Source organism: Trypanosoma cruzi, genomic scaffold (genome assembly GCF_000209065.1).
Source record: "Trypanosoma cruzi strain CL Brener 1047053516307 genomic scaffold, whole genome shotgun sequence".
In the NCBI taxonomy this organism is placed as follows: domain Eukaryota; phylum Euglenozoa; class Kinetoplastea; order Trypanosomatida; family Trypanosomatidae; genus Trypanosoma; species Trypanosoma cruzi.
The window spans coordinates 62268-83772 of NW_001849387.1; the positions used below are offsets into that span (position 1 = coordinate 62268).

Below are 21505 nucleotides of genomic sequence, written 5' to 3' on the forward strand. Positions count from 1 at the left end.
GCGCAGTCTTACACGACCAGTACAAAATTCATCAAAAAACACCTGAAGTTCCTCAAAGGTTTCTACAAGAGATTTATCAGAAAAATCTCGTTCGCTCCACATCTCACGCTGTCCAAGCTCGTACATGCCTTCACTCAACAACGAACTCACATTGTAGTGCCTCAAAAATACGCAACGCATCAACGAATCAAATTCCTGCGCACTCTCTAAATCAATGGGTGGTTTAGTAGAATTGACACCATGAAAACTCCACTCATAAGATCGGCGTAACTCTTGTATAGAAGGCATTTGGGACAAACCCATAGGTGCAAGGGTTAATGCACGGGCTCTCTGTGCCAAACGCACCAGATATTCCCGATGAATTATTTTTGCATGAACATATAGATCCTCAACATTACGTATATGCATCATATTTCTCAAAGGCAACCTTTTCTCCTTTTGAAGTGCATAAAATTGGTTCAATTCCACAAATTCTTCTGATGTTAATGGATATTCCATAACAACATCGATATCTCCTTTTGCCCTTTGTCGCTCCTTTGCAATAGCTTCAGCTGCTAGTGCCATTTCCGGGGAAGCCGCTTCAACCATCTGACGAAAGGCCCTCAGTTCAATAATCTCTTTTTCAAAATAGTCCAGACGATGAATCAGATCCTGTAGATGTGGAATTGAAAATCGAAAACACCGACGAAGCATACTGGGCTGCAGATAACCTAAAAAAAAAAAAAAAATCGTTTTCTATAGCAGCTCAAAAAACCCCAATGCAAAATAAAATAACCAACACTACATTTAGAAAAATAAAAAGAAACAGCGTAAATAAATAAATAATAACCAAAAAATGATAAATAAAAGAATAAATAAATAAATAAATAAATAATAATAATCAAATGATAAATAATAAATAACTAAAAAAATGATAAATACACGAATAAATAAAAAAAATAATCAAATAATAAACAAATAAATAAATACAAACTACGCAAATGAATCAAGAACAAAAACAACAAAATAAGGCGAGAAGACCAATAATAACGGTAACATTAATAAATATTGAAGAAAACAATAAACCGAAGCAAAAAAAAAAAAAAAAAAAAAAAAAAAACGCAGAGAAAGATACAGATCCCCGGCAGTCAAATACTCCAACTTTATCGTTGACATTTGGATCAAAACCAATAATAAAAAAAAACAAAAAGAAAACAAAAAAACCTCAAGAACATAACCGGCGCTTTCCTAAAGAGGAAAAAATCAACCAGCAAAAAGGATCAACAAGACCTCAGCACACCAACAACAAAAAAATAATCCCCGGCGTCTCCCTACAGCACCTGACGCTGCGAAATGCAAAAACCCCGTTCCACTGATCGCGTGCTTGGCAAAGCTTGGGGAATAAATGCTGTCGAGAGCGATATCTGCTGAGGGGTGAAGTAATCCCTTTGTCGTGTTCTGGGAAGGTGGAAATCTCATGATCACTGCATCCGACGGCGGCCAGCGGAGGGTGGGCGCGTCCGGTGAAAATGGGGAGACGTGGGCGGAGCCTTTGGGGACACCCAATCGCCCGCCCGTGGGCCAACTGACATGGTAGACATGGAAAGGCGTTCTGAGCGGCTTCGTCACTGCGACGATTGAAGAAAGGGATGTGTTGCGCGTTACCCCGCCGGCGTGTTATAAAGCGGGCGAAAAGGAAAAGGGTCGGCTTTTTCTCTGGCTGGCGGGCGATGTTCGCATTGCAGGCATTGGGCTGGCATCCCGTAATTTGTATGCTGCTGCCGCCAGCTCCCTTTTTTACGAACGTGGTGAAGGCGAGGATGATGAAGAGGAGTTGATTTTACTGTGCGGGAAGAACGACGATGGGGAATGGGCACGCAGCCATTTGTCTGTGTGCCCGACTGCGGAGCTGAAGCGGGTGAAGGATTTGGTGAGGACTTTGAAGGAGCTGTGCATTTGTGTCTCCCAGTTCTGCCCTTACTCAAATGTCAAGAAAAATCTTCTGTCTGTCGAGGGCTGCGACACTTTCATGCCTCCAGCTGGGCTGGTTGGGTGTTTGTCCGGCAAATTATCCGAGAATACATGGAAGGAAGAGGAACTTGGGGGCTGAACGCTACGGAGAAGGGTGGGGCAGCTGTGGAAGAAGGGTTTTCCAGTGGATCGGCTTCCAAGGGTGTTGGTTCGTGGGCGTAGCGGTCCGTTGGCAATCGGGGGAAGAATCAGATGTAGTGCATTGCAATCATCGGGTTCACCTTTTGTGGAGGCGATGTCTATTTACAAGTTTTCACCATCTTGCGGCAGCATCTTTTTGATGGGTGTGGGGATAAATGAAACAGGCAGCGCTGTATTTCTTGAATTGTCGCAAGCGCATAAAATGAGGTGGGAAACAATGTTCAACGGAAATAAGGATACAAACGGAATCACTTGGGGACCGGGTAAGGAATGTCAGGTGGCGATTGTGCCTTGGACTGGTAGTCGGGTCTCTGTCTACACTACTGGCCAGCGTTTCGAGAATTCAGCATCGACTTCAGCGACTGGAAGGAATTCACAGGAGATTGGACACTTTCGCATTGAAGGGGATGGAGGCAACGCAGACGACACACGGAGTGAGAGGCGTGTGACGACGAAAAACGTCTTTCTGTACAACCGACCGTTGAGTAGGGAAGAATTTCGGAAGTACATTGCACCCTGGCGCAGCCGGCCACTTCAACGTTGTGCCAGTGTCTAGTACTCTTGCTTGAAAAGAATCAAAAGAATCAAAAGGGCCGGAAGAGCCAAAGATGGAGCCGCTGTCAGCGCTGCCTGAGGAGTGGGTGAGTTGGCATTGAGGCCATTTCTGACAGCGTTTCTTCTTATTCCGAGAGCAGCACTAACTTGAGGGCGAGGGATTTAAGGGGTGACAGCACCGTGCATGGGTGTGTGTCTCGGGTGTTTTCGATTCCGCTTTTGGGGCTGTGGGGCACTGCGGCTTCCTGTTGGGGTCTGGGAGAGTGAGGAGCTGCTGCAATCGTTGGAACACATCCGCAGCACCACTTCCAATTCCATTGCCTGCCGAAGAGTAATTTTTTCTTTTTTTTTATGCGTGTGTGTGTTTATACATTGAATTTTTTCTTTTGTGAAATTTCTTTGATCATTCACACACATTCTCATGTGTGGCGCACCCTCTCCTTCCTGTTTGCTTCTGTTGTCCACACGCCGTGCCGGCCTCATTCCTGTGATTCCCACGGACTGCACAAAAGGAGGAACGGAGGAGCAGACCGTGTGCCACATGTAATTTGAGGGGCGTTGTGTGGGCTCGTGGAAAAGTACAATTTTTTTTTGTTACTTTTTCTTGGTGTGGGCAATATGTATACACAAACACACGGTCGTTTTTTGTTGCTTGAAACGTGAAATAGAAGTCCTGCCTGATCACTTTTTCTTTTGTGACTTTTGCTGGACTATCATTCTTTGTCTGCCTTCTATTGATTGTGTTTTGTTTTCTTTGTAAATCCCTTTCACTCGCTTTTGTTTTTTTTGTTCCCACTGTCTCTTTGTGTTTTTTTGTCCCGTTGGATGTCCCTCTGTCCGCTGTGCTGTTGACATGCCCCCATTCTTTCATCTTTCCTGCTAGAGGCGTTGGTGGCCAGCGACGACGATTGTTTGTGTTCCCCTTTGCGATGGCAAGAGGGTGACTGGGCGCCGGCCTGCTGAGTGCACTCGGAGGGAGCGAGTGGTGTGCGCCGTGTGTCACTGTGAGTGTGGGACGCCACCCACCACAATCCGTTGTGGAGTGTAATTTCAACTTGTCGGGGCGGAGAGAAGTAAAGAACTGTACCGTGGACTTGGATGCGCCACGTTCCTCTCGTTGCGGCCGTGGGTCTGTGCTGAGCGCATGGCTCTTTCTTGCGGTGCGGAATGGGTGGCGTTGCTTCACCGAGTGCTTCGTGCATGCGCTGTGTGGCGGACTTCCTTCCCGCATGGCACCGCCCCCGTGTGGGGGAGAGTGGAGGGAGCGCGGGTGTGTGTGGGAGTGCGTGTGGCTGGATGCCGACCCCGCCCACACATTTGGGGCCTCCACACACGTGTTTTTATTGACGTTGACAGCCTCTTGCGGCACTCAGGCCGTGGAAAGGGAGAGGGTATGGAGGTTTTTTTCGTTTTTGATTGGAAGGAAGGATGGAAGCTTTTTCTTCTGTGGTCTTTTCAGTGCTGTTGCCAGAAATTACGAGAAAAATAAATTTGAGCAATTATAAGATGAAATTTTGATGCTGTTCCTTGTATGCTGCTCAATTGCCGCTAATTCACAAAGTATCCACGGCCCGATTTAGTGCGGTGCTGTTCGATGGGGGAGGGCGATGGTGTTACTGATTTGATTGCGTCTGCGCGGCTTTGTGTCAGTGGCCGTGGTGGGGATCGTCTGTGGCTGGATGCTTCTGTGTGCCACTGTGTTTAGCTACTGTTGTTGCTGCCTCTGCCCTCTTCTTCTCTTTCTTTTTTGACCAAGCATTTAGAGCTACTTTGGATTGACCAGCACAACTATCGTTTTAAGGTGTTAGGGTTTACTCGCAGTATTAGGATTATTAGTGGTATAGCGATCTATCGGAATTGTGTCTCTGTATTTGCCATCTGTAGGAAGGGATTTGCGAAGCGAGAGGATTGGTCGACGGGGCGAGTGTGACATACCACGACAGCCCTGTTGGTACCTGTTTGGGTTGGTGGATGTGGTCTGCGGTGGGTGCGTGTCCGCGCAGCCGGCACCGTGTGCGGCGCAGGGCCATTGCGGCTATGCGTGCGGCGCTGCTCGTTGTGTTGGTGCTGTTTGCTGCGGCGGCGTGGATGGCTGCTGTGCATGCGGTGGTGTTGCGACTGCGGGGCGGTACGGTGGGCAGAGCCATCACGGTTGGCCGCGCCGTGGACACGGTGCTGATGGACGGCGTGTACATCACGAACGGCGTGGCTGTGGTGTTCGACGTTGCGGCGATGCTTCCCGGCGCGCTGCGCATCGAATTGAGGAACTGCGTGTGCGACGGCGGTGCGCAGATCTACGTGCGGGGCTACAGCGGCGAGCCGACGAGTGACCGGAGCCTGGAGGTGAGCGTGAGCGGGCTGTCCGGGAGCTACTGCTCGCTTGTGTTTGTGCACAACCTGCCGGCACACACGAACGTGACGGTCCGTGACTCGACGATTGTGACGACGGGGCCGATGCGCTATTCCCAGCTGAGCGGGCTGACGGACGCGGTGGCGTCGCCGCTTGTGCTGTACGCGACGTCGCTGTTGCAGACGCAGCTGCGTGTGAGCAACACTGTGCTGAGGTCGTTGCAGGCGGGCGGGTCGGCGGTGTACGTTGGCGGCGGCGTGGACCTGCTGTCGAGCGCGGTGGTGCTTGACGGCGTGTTGCTGGAGGCGTCGGGCGGTCCGACCGCGTCCGCGATGCATGTGGCGTCCTCGTCGCGTCTCAGTCTGCGGACCCACTCGGTTTTCTCCGTGACGAACGTGTCGGTTGTGAGCAGCGGCGGCGGCCTTGTGCTTGGCGAGCGCCTTGCGGTGTCCGATTCGGTGCTGCGCTTTGTGGGCGTTGAGGGGTCTGTTGCGTCGTCAGTGGTGCACTGCGACGGTGGGACATTCGGTGGCGGCGGGTGGCTGGACCTGCACGACGTGTGGGCGGTGGGCGAGGCGTCGTCGGTGGCGTCGCTGTCGGGGGTGACGCTGAGCGGCGGCACCGTGTCGATTGCGCGCTGCGCTGCCACCGGCGCTACGCTTGTCTCCGGGCTGGCGATCACGAGCGGCGTCGTGTCGGTGCAGTGCAACCGTGCCGGCGGCCGGGTGCTGCAGAGCAGCGGCGACTACCGCTCTGCCGGCCTGCCCTCCGTGAGCGTGGTGCCGTGCGACGGCTGTGCGGCTGCGCTGGCGTGCTTTGATGCGCTGACGGCTTCGTTCTCCGACTGCGCGTGCAGCTGCCGTGCCGGCGGTGTGGGCGAGGCGTGCCTGCCGTTCGACGTGCCGGTTGCGAGGGCCGGCGGCGGTGGTGGTGGTTCGCAGGGCTGCGTGAGTGGCGTAACGCTGACGGAGTCGGTGACGGCTGGCGGCGGGCGGGCGACGGCGTGCTTCGACTCGGTGGTGCTCAGCGGGCCAATCACTCTGGCGGTGGACCTGCGCTTGATGGACGCATTCGATAACGCACTGAACGTGACGCTGCGACACTGCGTGCTTGCGGGCGGCGCACAGCTGCGGATTGGTGGCCTCAGCGAGAGCACGGCGCGCCTGATGCCGTACGCCCTCGTCAACATGACGAACGTGACGTCGCTGGAGGGCACGATCGTGCTGCATGGCGTGATGCCGCTGCACTCGAGTGTGCTGCTGGCGAACTCAACGCTGCGTGCGACGGTTGGCGGGTCGCAGTACGTGCCGACGACCCGTGGCTACGAGGGATCCCGGTATGGCCCTGCGCTTGTGCTGGACGGCGTCCGGCTTCTGTCGACGCGTTTTGTCATGACGCGGTCGACGCTGGTGTGTGGCGGGGGCTTGTGCGCCGCTATCCTCGTGGAGCGCAGCTTTGTCGCAAATATGTCAAGCGTTTTCTACATGGACAACTGCGTTGTTATGTCGCGGACGTACGTGATGTACGCTCTTGCGTCGGACCTGCGTGTCAGCGGCGGCTCCGTGTTCTCCATACAGAACAGCTCGTGGAGTGTGTCGAGCACCGAATACTACAGGGGTGCGTGTGTGTTCAGGGATGTTGTGGTGGCTGGCGGCAGCGTGCTGCAGATTGTGTCTAGCACTTTCCGTCTCGGCTTTGCCACGCTCGCGGCAGCCACGCTGACTGTGACTGACGGCAGCTGGCTGGTGCACCGCGACAACGAGTTTCGCACCGCCTACGTTGTGTACGTGGTCCACGAGAACGGCGTGGCGTTTTGCGATCGGAGTGTGTGGTCGATACTACACAACAAATTCACTTACGGCTCGTACACGTCAACCATTGCACGTTTGACAAGCAAGCGGTCACCACCATTCGACACGCGCCCGACCATCTACGGCATGTGCAACGAGGCAAGGGGCTCACCTGTGACGAATTACCGAGACGACCTCAATATAGGGGCGCCCGTGACGGTGCTGGATTGTGGCGCGTGCACCATGGATGCTGTGTGCTTTGCAGCGAGGACGAGCAGCATCAGCGGCTGTGAGTGTGTGTGCGCTGCTGACGGCTACGGTGACACGTGTCTGCCAGCTGCGGTTCCGGACGGCCTTGGGCCGCTCCCGCTCTCCGAAGCGAAGAACACGGAGGTCCGCTGCGTGTACGGTGGCAGCATCAGCTCCGTGGACGTTCCTGATCCCGGTGTGCGTGGTCTGTGCTTTGTCAACGTGACCTTCACCGCCGCGATTGTGCTGGACCTGTCGTATTTTGACGCACCGGAACAGACACTGAACATCACGCTGCTGCAGTGCGTCCTCGTGGGCCTTTTGATCAAGGGGAGTGGTGCGCGCGTGCACGTGAACGTGGCATCGTCGATGCTAGATTCTGGTGAGCTGGAGTTCAGGGGTGATTTTTGCGCTGGATCCCAGATACTGGTGGTGGGCAGTACGCTTGTGACGACGTCGAGCCATGCCATTGCCTTTTTGGATTTTTCTTTCGGTGCGAACTCGACGCTGCTGCTGCTTGACAACAACATCGAGGGGAATAGTTACGCAGTCTATTCCTCCATTGGTGTTGTTGATGGTGGGGAGATCATTGTGAAGGGAAATACGCTGAGGACGAAGAAGAGGGATTACAGATCGACATCGGCAATTAATTATAACGGTGTTTATGTGAGGAACGGCGGCTACTTTGACGTTGAGAATAACACGATGAGCGCGTTCAATGGAGTTCATTTGTTTGGGGATACCACCGTGAGCTCCGCGGGGCTGCTGCGAGTGGCGGACTGCACCTTTGCTAGCAGAGCGGATTTTTTTGAATCTGCGCTTTTGTACTTGGAGGGCTCGGTGACTCTCGAAGGAGGCGCGCAGTGGCGTGTGGAGGGAAACAATGTTACTTCAGCCTTATTATTAAGTATAGCGCATGCCCACCACAAAATTCGGCTGTCAGACAGCGGCACCACCGTGGTGCTTGCACACAACCGTCAGGTGGACAGGGGCATGGCCTTTGCTAGTGCTGTTTCAGCAAACACGATTGTGGCTTTACCCGCGCGGTTTGTGGTGGGGTGCAACCTGCATGACGATGAGGAGGTGTCGTACGACGGTGTGTTTCCGGAGGAAGTGGAGGTGTTCGGGTGTGGCACATGCAACGACGACGCGGCGTGCTACATGCCCGGGACGGAGTCGGTGGACCGCAGCTCGTGCTCGTGCAGCTGCAAGGACGGATGGCATGGCGCGTCGTGCCTTCCCTTCGAGGTGCCCGACACGGTTGTGCCGCCCTTGCCGGAGAGAGCCGTTGACGGCGACACGAGCTGCGTGGTGAACCAGACGCTGACGAACCTCACGCTTAACATGTGGAAGACGCACCACTGCTACATGGGTGTGACATTCAGTGGCGTGGGTGCCGTACTGACGTTTTTCCTTGACAGTATGCCGCTGCATCTTCCCATCAACATCACGCTCAATGGGTGCACATTCCGTGAGGGTGCCGCGCTGCAATTTTTTGGGGGTGCTGAGGCGGCGGAGTCAGCCGGCGTCCTGATCCGCGTGAGCCAGACGGTGATGCGGTCCTCTGTCGTTGTGTTTGCACTTGCCCTCCCGCAGCACTGCGACATTGCCGTCACGGAGGTTGACGCGGTGCAGTCCTTTGAGGTCCAGCTGCCGCGCACTAAGAGGAACAAGCTTAGCGTGTTTTTGCTGAAGAACGCCGTGTTGAGTGTTTCTTCGCTGTTGGTCAGCAACGTCAAGGCGTATGGATCGAGGTATCGCAGGTTTGGTTTGTACTCGACTGGGACGCTGACGCTGGAGCGTGGCAGCTCGCTGTACGTGCGGTACTGCAGCTTCGATAGATACCTGGATCTGCTTTACGTGTACATCCTCAGTGTGAGTGACCACTCTGTTTTTGCTTTGCTCAACAATACGATGTCCTCCGGGGAAAGCCTGCTGTATCTGCGCCACGGATTAAGCGTGTCGAATCACAGCGTGTTGCGCGTGGTGGGGAACAGCGGTTCCGTGTCCTACGCTATCTACGCATATATATTTTGGACCGTCCAGCGGTCAAGCTGGCTGGATTGGCGCGACAACGACGTGGGTGTGGGTGCGATGTTCCACAAATCCGAATCCGCTCCTTTTACTATTGACAGCAGCAGTGTGCTGACGCTGACGGGCTGCAGGATGGGCTTTACGGGGTTGTCGGTCTCGCTGCTATCACAGGCTGCCGCCGGCTACCGGTTCGTTGCTGGGTGCCTGACGGTCGCGGGACGTGTGCTGACGACGGCGGCGGAGCTGGAGCTGAACGGCATCACCAACGTGACGACGGTTGCTGCTTGCGGGGAGTGCTCGAAGGAAGGCGACTGCTTCGCTCCGCTGACGAAGGCGATCAGCGACTGCAAGTGCCAGTGCGCTGCTGGAGGGCACGGCGATGTGTGCGTCCCGGCGCCTGTGCCTGCTGGTCCGCCACCACCGCCACCGCCACCGCCACCGCCGCCACCCACACCGCCACCGCCGGTTGGTGAGTGCATCAGCGACATGGTGTACCCCGAGGTTGCGCAGGCTGTGGGTGGCGGACTGTCGTGGCTGTGCTACCGCAACGTGACGTTCAGCGGGGGCGGCATGAGTCTGACGGTGCTGATAGGGGCGATGACGGGCGACGTGGTGAATGTCACGTTCGATGGATGCACGTGGAGGGACGGTGCCGTGCTGCTGCTGTTGGGCAACGCGTACGCCGCTGTGGAGTCGATGAACATCGTCGTCACCGGCAACACATTTAGTGACGCACTGCTCAGCCCGGAGGGTGTGTTTCCACCGCACACGAACATCACGATCAGCGGGAACCGCTTCACGGTCACAAGGCTGATCCCTCGGTCGGGCTTGGACCTTACAAGGCCGTCGTGTGTTGCGATGAATGGACTGGCGATCAGCAACGGCTCCGCGGTGGTGCTCAGTGGCAATGTGTTTCAGACCGTGAGGGCATTGTCAAGCGCCATCCGCGTTCTCAGATATGCGCTGAGCGTCTCGTGGCACTCCCTGTTTGCTGTGATGGGCAACACGTTTCGTATGGCTGGCGCTAACAGTACGTTGATATATCTTGGGGGGTCTAGACAGACATTGTCGCTGAGTGTACTGAACAACTCTGCCGTGGTGATCCGAGGCAACATTGTGTCGAGGCCGGTGCGCGATTTCATTTCTTTACTTTGGGTCTTACGTGTGGAGTCTCTGTCAGCGGTCATGTTTCAGGGCAACGACATGCAGAGAAGCTCGGCTGTGTTTTATTCAACTTTTGCCGCCAACATCTACTACCACTCCTGGCTGCAGTTGAGCGGCAACCTCTGCCGCGTTTCCCCAGTGGTTGCTTTTGCTGTTTTTAACCCCAGGATGAATCTCCGCGACTCCACGGTGTCTGTTTCCGGCAACCGATTTGTGTCCAGCACGGGCACGCTGACAGTTCTGCGGATAACTGCAGTTTTTGGAGACCTCACAAACGGAGCGATTGTGGCTGCGTGCAACACTGTGAACGGCGGGGAGGAAGCAAAATACGCCATTCCGTCCGTGTACAATGCCACCATTCTGACCTGCAGCGACCCATGCACCCTTTTGGCGTCGTGCTTCCCCGCGTACACGACGACGGCCTCGAGTGATGGCTGCGCCTGCAGGTGCGCTGAGGGCGGCCACGGCGATGTGTGCCTGCCCGTCTCTGTCCCCGAGCCACCGAGCACCGACGGCGCCGACTTGTGCGTGCGTGACGTGAGTGTAGACATGGAGATGGACGCCGGTCTCGGGACGTCGGTGGTGTGCTACGTTGGTGTGACCTTTGCGGCGGACGTCGTGGTGGACGTGGAGTCGATGTCAGGGAGCGTGCGCAACGTGACGCTGGCGAACTGCACGTTTGTGGGCGGAGCGAGCCTGTACGTTGTTGGGTGGCTGTCCGACCCGCCTGCTGGCGAGCGCGCCGATGTGTTGGTCAGCGGGCTTGAGTCGCGCTCCGGCGGCGGCGTGGTGGTGGCGAACCGATTTCCGCCGGGCTCGCGCGTCACTGTGGTGGACTCGGTGCTGATCGCAGAGGCGCGTGTTGCGTACCGCGGCGCCTACGGCCTTAGCGACGCGTCTGCGTGCCTCGTGGTGCACAGCGTGAATCTGACTGGGAGCGTGCTGACCATCGCGCGCACGCATATGGCGGCGGTGTTCCGCGACGCTGTTGGCGTATTGGTGTTTGGCGGCGTGGCGCTGTCGTCGCGCGGTGCGCTGTACGTGGACGGGCTGTCGGTGCAGACGGCGCTGGGGCTGTGCGTGTCGGTGGAGGGCGGTGTTGCGGCCAGTGGCGGATCCGTGGTGGCGTTTTTTGACAGCGACTTCCTGCTGTGCAAGCACGCGGTGTCTGTGTGTGGGGCTGTGAGCGTGTCGGGCTCTGCTGTGGCGCTTGTGCGGAACGGCTTTTCGTCGACGGCGGACTACGCGGTGGCGTTTTATTCGGCGGTGAGCCTGGCCGACGGGTCGATGCTGCTGGCGAGGGGCAACGTGCACGACGGCGTCTCGAGGGAGATGCTCCACGCCGCTAGCGCCGTGACCGCCGTTGGGAGCACGCTGAGCTTTGTGCGCAACCGAGCGCTGCTGCCGCGGATGCTGTCGCTGAGCCTGTCGCTTGCGGCTGGGGCGCATTTGAGGGTGGCGTGCAACGACGCTGGTGGACGTGTCCTGTCGACGGCGGAGGAGTACGCCGCGGCTGGTTTTGGCGACGCTGGGAGCATCGACGTTGCTGGGTGCGACGACTGCGACAGGGACACGCACTGCTACGCGCCCGGGACGGCGTCGGCGGGCATGAGGAACGGTGTGTGCGTGTGCGTGTGCGGCAGCGGCGGGTACGGCGAGGCGTGCGTGCCTGTGGGAGCTCCCGCGCTGCCGCCCGCTGTGGGCACTGCGCCGAGTGTGTTCTTCCGCGAGGGTGTGACGGTGCAGTCGGTGTTTGTTGTGCCTGCCGGCGTGAGCGAGGTGACGCTGCGCCACGTTGTGCTGGACGGCGTGAGTCCTGTGCTCTACGTGCCGTGGATGGCGCGGGATGGCGTGCGGATCGTTGTGCAGAACGTGTCGTTGCTGAACGGCGCCGTGCTGTACGTGATGGGCGGTGGAGCGTTGCGCGGTGCGGGTGCGGCGAGGAGCGACGAGAGCGGGCCGGTGGAGCTGTCCGTGTGCGATGTGGAGGCGCTGAACGGTGCGCTTGTGCTGACCGGCACGTTTCCCGCGGGGTCCGTGCTGACGGTGACCGACTCCCTGCTGGTTGCCGCGAGGTCGACGCCGCTTGTGTATCTTCCCGGCTCGCAGTCCTCGCCGTACGCACCGGTGCTGGTGCTGTCGGGCCTGCGGCTCGTGCGGTCCGTGCTGGTTGTGTCCGGCGTGGCCTTCGTGACTGTGATGACTGGTGGGCGGACGGTGGTGGTGGACGGCGCCGTGCTGGAGCTTGTCGGTGGCGGTGTCGCGCTGGACGCTGCTGTGTTCGGTGGCGACTATGCGTTGTACGCGAGTGCGCGCGTGGTTGCGTCGGGTGGCGCTGTGCTGCGCGTGTCGGGGAGCCAGGTGTACGCCGGGCATGGGTTGGTGTTTGGCAGCGGTGTGGTGGCCAACGCGTCCGCCGTCGTGGTGAATGACAACGCCGGTGCGCTGACCGATAGCGCGCTGCTGGTGCTGCGGGGGTCGGCGTCGTTTGTGTCCGGGTCGTGGCTGTCGGTGCGCGGCAACAGCATCAGCGGCAGGCTCCTGTCGCTGCCGTCGCACCCGCGCAGTGCGGAACTTGTGCAGAGCACGCTGACGCTCCACGGGAACGCCGGCAGTGGGTCCGTCGTGATGGACGGCACCGTTGCGCTCGTGGACGCCGGCCGAAGATTCGTCGTGGGGTGCCTGACGCTCAACGGGCAGGCGCTGCAGCCGATGGACTACAGGTCCGCCGGCATCATCGGGGAATTCCGCCCCGTGGCGTGTGGTGTGTGCGACGCCGACGTGCGCTGCTTTGGTGCTGCGACGAGGGCGATGTCGGGGTCGTGCGGCTGCCGCTGTGCTGAGGGCGGGTACGGGCGCGACTGCCTGCCGGTGTACCTGCCGCACGTGTACGGGTGCAACCGCACGCCTGGCATGCCGCAGCTGAGCCACACGGCGACGGTGACGGAGACGCGCAGTCTGACGCCAACACCAACGCCAACACCGAGCCTGAGCGCGACGCACTACGGTCCGACGCAGTACGGGCCGACGGAGACGCTGCAGGTGACGGAGACGCTGCAGGTGACGGAGACGGTGGCGCTGCCGTCCACGCGGACCCCGACGGCGTCGGTGAGCAGCACGCTGAGGTGGAGCGACGTGGCGTGCCCGACGCTTGCCGTGACGACGACGGCGGCTGGTGGGAGCCTGACGCAGAACGACATCCGCGGCGGTGGGAGCGTCGTCCCGACGTTGCTGATGGTGGCGCTGCCGCCGCCGTTTCGTTGGGCACGCGACCCGCAGCTCGGCACGCACCTGAGCTTTGTGCTTGTGTCGACTGCGCAGTCGAGTGGGTTTGGCGGTCCGTGGGGAGCGATGCTGAGCAACGCGACGTGGGTGCGCAACGCGACGAATCCGTCCACTGTCCTGGAGCTGGCTGTGCCCGTGCACCGCGGTTACTTCATTGCTGCCGACGAGACGTTAGTCATTCGCTGCGACGCTGCGGCGGTGTCCGGCGGCTGCAGGGGTGTGCTGCTTGGGTCCTTCACGATCAGGTCGAACACGCTGCCCGCCGCTGCCAGCACCCTCTCGGCGATCACCGGCGTTGTTGCGGGTGCGGCGGCTGTTGCCGTGGTGGTGACCGGCGGGCTGGGCTCCGTTCTGGAGATGCAGGCGCTCGGCGTGTTTGCGAGGATGTCATGCGCCTCGGTGCAGGAGCGTGCGAGCACCGCTGCGCTGCCGTACTTCCTGTCGGTGTTCGCTGCCCTTGACCCGCTGTGGATGGTGGTGGGCAACGCGCTGCTCGCCGCTGTGTTCGGGTGCGTGCACTGCGGTGTGACGGCCGCCTTCCAGCGGTGGCGCGGCGTTGACGCGGCGAGTGCGTGGGCTGCGATGCGCTTCCCGAGCCTGACGCACGTTGTGGCGCACGCGATGCATCTAGGCATCTTCTTCGGCTCTGTGCTTGCACTGGTGATGCCCGGCGCCCGCGTGCAGCATCGCGTGGTTGGTGTCGTTGGCGTGCTTTACGGTGCAGCGTTTCCTGCTGGCGTGTGCTACTTGATTGCCCGCCACACGGGCGCGAGCTTCGAGAGGTACTGGCAGTTTTCGAGGAAGCCGTTGCACGAGCGCCTGCTGTACCCCGTAGGGTATTGGCACCCCGCGGCGCAGCAGCGGATGTACGGCGGCATGCTGACGAACATGAGGGGCAGTTACGTGTACTGGTGCGTGTTCCAGCTGTCGGTGCTGTGTGTGGTGGGCCTGATTGCGGCTGTGCACCCGCCCGTGGGAGGCTGCCACGTCCTGTACTTCTGCATGGCGGCTGTGCTGGTTGCGGGCGCGGGCGTGGTTGCCTTCACGAACATGATGCGCTCGGCCTTCCTGACGGTGATGCACGCTGCGAGCTTTGCACTCCTTGCGGCGCTGTGCGTGGTCAGCGCGGCCAACCACCTTGCGCCGAGCGACGGCGGTGCGAGTGCGTACGCGGCTATCGTGCTGCTGCTGACCACTGTGTTGCTTGCGGTCACTGTGTACGGCGTCGTTGTGTGGTACGTGGAGGACCGCCACTGGCAGGAGCTGCGCGAGCCGCGGCGTGGCGGGCTGGATGCGCTGCTGCGCGATGACGAGGGGAGCGACGAAGAGGCGCGGAAGCCCCACGAAATGACGTCATTGTCGTATGTCTCAGGCACCACCGTTGCGTCGTCGTACCTACCACCCGCACCGCTGCAGCTCATGGCTGGTGACACCCGCTCAGACGCCCCGAGCCTGTTCGACCGTGCATCCATTGCAGGCTGAATAATTGATTGAGCCACGCCGGAGAATTAATGAATTTGTGCTGCTCAAGTAAGTGGGCGCAGTTTCTGCTGGAGTTGGAAGGTGTCTGCCCAAACAGTACCTCCACGCGGCGAGAATGTACGAGGCTCCTCATGGATGCGGTATAACGTAGGTGCTTTTGGCAATGTGTTTACTTCTTTATTATTATTATTTATCGGATGTTTGGTCGATTGAGTCGTTGCTTTTATTTTTATCGATTTTGTCAAGAACGGATTATCGAGGTATCGCGCTAGCCCAGGGCGGCTGTGTCACGGGTGTATGTTGCACGCTCGCCGCTGCAGCGCCCTCTTCGGATTTCGGGGCTCCTATTCCGATTTTTACTCAGTAACGGGGACGGTTTTTGTGATGGTGGCTGTTGTGCGGGCCATAGGATGCATTCAGGAAAGCGTCAGGGAAAAAAACGATAACGCCCTTTTGTGGCTTTCACTAAATAAATTTAGGAAGTGTGCGTTGCTTGTCGATGAGGGAGGGCGTGGGGCCACGGCTGTGCAGCTGAGCAGCCACCAATCGGACTCCGCACCGACAGCGTCATTGATTGTTGGTTTTTGTTGGGTTTTTTCTATTTTTTTGTGCGGGTGCCTGCAGTGACTCTCCCTCCTGTTCCCAGATGACTGTGTGGGAGGGCATGCCTGTCACTTTCTATACTTCTGATGTTCTGTAGAAGGAACAACACGAGAAAGAACGAATAATCATGTGTAATGACGTATTACTTTAGATATATCGATTTATTTCTGTGGATTATTTTATTGTTTATTCCTTCTCTTTTTTTATTTTGTGTTGCTCCACACGTGTCTCAGTGTTTGCTTTAGTACGGCCACACACGGGTGATTTGAGCCACGGATATTTTTTTCGTTTTTTGTGTCATTTTGTGTTAGGCGCTAGCGCGGGCACGTTCGTCAAGCATCCACCCTCCACAGTATGCTGCTTGATATTTTGGAGTCATCCCAGGTGTAACGCCGGCACCACCGCCGTGGCACGCATGGTAAGTAGGGTGGAACGCGGGACAGCGAAAGACATTTTGCTGCACATATGTCTGTTGCATTCTTTCTGTTGGGGAGGTTTCAATTTAGAAGAGGAGGGATGAACACTGCACGATTCCGTGGCTTGGAGGAGTTATTGCCCTTTTTTGAAAAAATTATTTTTGGTATGATTTTTGTTTCCTACCCGTGTCTGCCCCGATTTGCTTCCCTGAGTGGAACTGCGCCATGGCCATCCTCTTGTTGTTTGCAGGAGGAAGGACACATTGCGAGTGACGAAACCACACTTCATGCATGCGGCGTTCAGGGAGGTACATATTTGAGGTGGAGTGCACATATGTGGATGTCATGTGAGACGAAACGAGGGTTGACTGCCCAACCGTAACTTCTTTTCTGGAGAGTGTGCTCTTCCTTTTTTTTGTCGCCCTTTTGTGACAGAACAGGGAGGGATTGAGGGCCACCGTCCCACGAAATGTATTGCACACATACACACTCTCGTGCCACTGTCGCCCCCGGAGTCGGGTGCAAAACCCAAATCCTGCTGCTTTTGCATTGGTGCAATTACCTGTTTATTAACTGACGCCATTCTGTTCGGCGTGTCACTTTGGTTGGATCGTGTGGGATTGCGCTCCAACGCCATCGGAGAAAGCAGGCCGACTTTTTCACGTATTTAATGCCGTTTTGCGCGCATGTTTTTTTTCTTACGTTCTGTTGATGTTCACTGAAACAGCGAAAAACCCGGAACTATGCGTGCGTGGAATTCTTCCTGCCATGTGAACTGCGGGCAACACCGAGGGGCTGTTACTTTGACTCCGCAGAGTTGTTGTGTCTTTTTGCAGGGTTGGCAGGGAAATTCCATGCGGCCCGCTATTGCTGGTGTGTCCTCAAATGTTGTCACTCCATGCGAATAATGTGCTTCAGCGAGTGAGGGTGTTGGTTGGGTTTGTGTGTACTCTGATTCTGTTTGCTACTTTGTGCGGGCACGCAACACTTGAGGGATGGGAAAATGGAGCGGGGCGATGCATGGCCGCGTCTCGCCCATCGTTCAGTGCACGATGGTGTGGTGCACATTGTGGTGTTAACTCTGCGATGCGACTGCGGTCCCCTGTGCTTCAATGGTGGTGGGCGGAGGAGAGTGTTGAGTTGCATTGGGACGGTGGGATCGTGCCTCCTTTTCTCTTTGTTTTTTCCCTTGTGTGAAGGTGTTCACTTATTTTTGGTGTTGGTGATGGGGCAAACGGACAGACAACGTGAATAAAACAAAATAAAAAAAGACGGTAATGTGGCGGTGTTGTGGCCGATTGCACGCCTCGTTTTGCTGCGGAGGCGGTGGGCCTTGACTGTTTCACTGACAGGCGTTGCAGTGCGGCTGCATGGCGCACCGACCACCGGGCCGTGCGAGTGCCACGCCCAACGCCATTGGGACTGCGGGACGAAACAGCCGCGAGTGTCCTTTGGAGCCGGCGGCACCTGCAGGCCGCAGTTGGGCGGTGCGAGTGGGATGCTTCACCGCACGGGTGTTGTGATGGCACCTCGCCGTGGCTCTTGTGATGGTTCCGAAGCTGCAGCTCGACATGTGGTGGGGAGTGAAGTGTGGCCGCAGTGGACCATGAGCAGCACCAACGTGAGGCTGAGTGATTTCCTTTGGAATTATGTTGGCGGCAGGGCGGCCGTTGATGAATGACCACAATGTGACGATGGAGATGTTTGTTCAGGAGCCGGATGATTACGTACAAGACCAGCGGCTTCTTGAAGAAATTCTTAACTTAACTGCGTACCAGGAGCTGGAGGCCATTACTAAGCCTCTTCACGAAGGTGTGCTCTCTCTCGAGCAATGGAGGGACTATGAAAGAAAAGCATACGATCACTCCTCTTGCAAGGGGAAAACCAAACGGAGTACTCACGCAGGTACTGACAGAAGCGAGGCGGGAGGCAGAGGAAAGGCTAAGAGGAACGCAAGAAATGAAATTTACCATTTCCACTAATATCGAAGATGTACTGTTTAAAGGAAGAGCTCGCGTCAATGAAATGAAGCTGAACGACTTTCTTGCGAGGGAACTGGACGGCAGGGGCATTGTGGACACCAATCGGGATGTCTTGCTGGAGGAGTTTTTCAAGGACCCCACGAAGTATATCTGTGATAAAGGAGTATTGAACGAAATACAGGCATCAGGTCATTATTTGAGTATGAAGCGAGCTGTAAAGGGTGAAGTGATCTTCGATGAGGATATACGCAAGCTTTGCGATAAGGGTGTCAACAATCCACCGGGGCGGTCATTAGCTGCTGCGGAGGTAAAAGCAACTATTCATAACTCCACCAAACATTTCTTGGATGCAGCTGCCGAGGAAGCGAGGAACCCAACGACGACGAGCGCACCGGAGAAACTGGAGGGATGCTACGAGTCTGTGCACAATGCGAGGTGGCATCATGTCGTGGAATTCCCTGGTGAAGAGGGGATGGGAATGAAGGTGAAGGAGGGGAAACCACCGCAGTCATGGACGTACAGGGCAGTTGGCGAATTTCTCGAAAATGATGACGGTGTGCAGCAATCCGGTGCAGCAGAGCGTCCCAGGCTGGTGGTGCTCACCTCGGACAAGGGATGGCCGTACTCGTGGAAAAGGAAGGAGGATGAATAAATCCACTCGTGACTGCTATGTGAACTGTGAGGTGGAGCGAGTGTGGCAGATCGTCAAAATGGATCTAACCGAGTGGTTCAACAGTCGTCCTGAGGAGCACTTTACGCCAATTCCGCACGCCTTGATTGGGACGCCCGGGATCGGGAAGTCGATGGCTGCCGACTCGTACCTCCTCTACCAGCTGCTGCACTGCGATGCGGAGCAACTCCAAATGGTTGCCCACTGTTTGAGGAGGTAAGGCGTAAGTGTCTGAAAAGACCATCAAGGCGGTGAAAAAACACATCGATGAGAACAAATGATCAAACTTGTGAAGGACCTGTCTTGGCGCGGGATGAAGGGGTATATTATCTACGAATTGGGAGGCAGGTTTGATATTCTGCCTCCTTGTTTGCCTCCCGGAGAATGGGTCATGATTGTGGTGGCCACACTAGAGGAAACAAGTTACATACACTGGGCGAGTGAAAAGAGAGCCGTACGAATCATAATGGATTGCCCTGATGAGAGCGATGTGAAGGCAATGTGCGTTTGGAAGAAGCGCAATCAACCCGTGCAGCAGCAAGCGGAACACTGGCGAGAGTTGAGGGGTCGCATGGATAAAGTGGGACCGATTCTTCGCTACATCTTTGATGAAGGGAATTGTAACGCACGGATCGACGGTTGCCACAGCTTTGTGGATGGGACGACCTCTCGGGGAATCGAGCGTTACTTTGTTTTTGGAACTTCCAAAAATGTGAGAGGATAATAAGGTGCTCGAATATCTTGCGAGGATTGTCCGAGTACGAGGAGAGCGCAATGGCGAGTCGCCTTTCAATGCACCGATGACTGCCCACCTCGCAAGTGAACCACTGTGCATGTTGGCACAGTTAATGACGCAGGCTGAGTTTAACTTATTTGTATCGAGGATCAGGGATCATCTCATATACGCAAATTTTGGGGAAGAGCACCGTGTTTGCATTTTGAATGAGAATTTCATGACTGAAATAATTTGTACACTGAAGGAGCTGAGGCCACCATCACGACGTCAGTAACGCCGCTGTGCGCCGGAAGTGTACTCACGGGAGGGCCCCACCAGTCACTATTTTTTGCCGTCGGCGGAACGCATTGACAAGAAGACTTGTATAAACCACCGGGTGCTGCACATACCGGAGGTTGAGAAATTTCCGTTGTTGGACGCCTTTTTCTTCATGGAGTTAAATCCGAGGACGCTGGTCGGGCTGCGGATGACTACGGCGGGTGAGCACCACACCACCGCCAGCACCGTGGGGCAGTTCACTGAGTGCCTGGCGGCATATTTTGATGTTTGGGAGGAATTATTCCGAGACATGTCGTGGGGGATTATTTATTTGCAGCACGCAGACAGCACGCCGTTGAATGACTGGCTGGCGGAGATGTGATGTCGACAATCCCAATAGTGTGAGCGACGAGAGCCGTGAGATTGCGGCGTTCTGGAAGAAGGCGCGCCAGTACCAAGTGTCAATATCATCCTAAGAATTTAGAGGATAAGACGCTCACCGCAGTGTGGAAGAACCACCGAAATATGAAAACAAATTAGGGAGGGAAGGGGGCAGTTTCGATTATTGGTAAAAAGTATTTGTTGACTTGTTTATTTTTGGATACGTGTGTGTGTGTGCATACGGTGCGGGTGCACCAGCCCCATGCGGCAGCATAGAATAAAAAAGCCAAAAATGTCCAACGCTATGGAGCATAACAGTAGCAGAAGAAAATTGGGGAGGGAGTGGGGATGTTTGGCTTCTGGTGAAAAACATTGGGTGATTTCTATATAGTATGTTAGTTGTGTGTGTAAATACGAGGCATAATTGGAGAATTGCCCGGTATGAAAAAACCATTGTGGCTGGTGGTGTTACGGTGTTACTACATTTTTTTTTTTAGGAGCTTCTGAAGAGAATGATCGCGGGAGACCTGGCGAAATTAATTGATTTATATGTATCCTGGTAAAACTAATGCTCTTCTTTATGAGACTTTTCCTATCGTATGAATTTTGGGAAGGCCATGACCTTAAAGGAGCAGGGAACCGATGGCGGCCGGATAATTTTTTATTTTTTATTTTTTAAGCTTACAGACACGGCCAGTTTGGTTTAAGGAAACGGCATTTATTCCTTACACGGCCTCTGAGTGGTGTGATATTGGCGCCCGTCTCTGGGAAATGGTACGCCAACGTGGCAAAAGCGAGGTGCAGATGACGTTCATTAACGGAACCGAGATGTCGGATGAGACGTTAACTGTGGCTCCCTCATCGACAGGTTTATGCCTGATTTCGGGAAACATCACCAAGCCCTGGGAGGATTCGACCTTTACAGGACATATTGCGAATCTCCGGACGTTTCGAGTACCAAATTTTGAGAATCAATTGACCCTGCCCATAATGGGCGCAGCCCGGGAGTTGGGGCGCGCGGCAAGGGCTGATCATTGCTGAAGGGGAGCGCTTGAGCACGAAATACTCCCACGCCGCCGTGGACGTGCAGGATCGAGGCGCTCAGCTTCATTCGCAGGTGGAAGAGGCGCATAACAACCTATCGGTGCGCGAAGCTAACATTGCGGTCGCCGGCGGCCTTTTTGCAGAACGAGAATGCGCGCTCGCCGGACGCAAACAGCAATTGGAGGCGACCCGCACCCAACTACCGGATCGAGAGGCATGCATTAGTGCTAGAGAGGCGCAGCAAGCCGCGTGGGAGGCGGAGACGGCAGGCGGGGAAGAAGCCCCGACTTTTCGGAGAGGTTTGACAGGTGGACCTGTCGCGCGTCAAAATACGGCCGAAGATGGCGATACCAAA

At 56.2% G+C, this 21505-nt stretch overlaps 2 protein-coding genes and 2 pseudogenes across 2 annotated transcripts, besides 7 other annotated features; 3 read left to right on the top strand and 1 right to left on the bottom strand.

Annotated features, from left to right (window-relative positions):
* On the bottom strand, window positions 1–693 carry Tc00.1047053506183.9 (pyruvate dehydrogenase (lipoamide) kinase, putative; the record flags this gene model as incomplete). Its single annotated transcript, XM_809505.1, has 1 exon — window positions 1–693. A coding segment is annotated over one exon (693 nt), but the record flags the coding sequence as incomplete, so codon positions are not given.
* Window positions 1–21505: part of a sequence feature (areas not merged during assembly with more than two copies in the genome that could not be assigned to a particular haplotype) that runs on past the window's edge.
* Window positions 811–968: a microsatellite.
* Window positions 1072–1099: a microsatellite.
* On the top strand, window positions 1457–2707 carry Tc00.1047053506183.15 (annotated as a pseudogene).
* Tc00.1047053506183.20 (dispersed gene family protein 1 (DGF-1), putative) lies at window positions 4678–15060 on the top strand (the record flags this gene model as incomplete). Its single annotated transcript, XM_809502.1, has 1 exon — window positions 4678–15060. The coding sequence occupies one exon, from the start codon at window positions 4678–4680 to the stop codon at window positions 15058–15060; it is 10383 nt and encodes a 3460-aa protein (XP_814595.1).
* Window positions 9541–9594: a microsatellite.
* On the top strand, window positions 17357–20209 carry Tc00.1047053506183.40 (annotated as a pseudogene).
* Window positions 20602–20781: a mobile genetic element.
* Window positions 20602–21505: part of a mobile genetic element that runs on past the window's edge.
* Window positions 20760–20785: a sequence feature (AT_rich).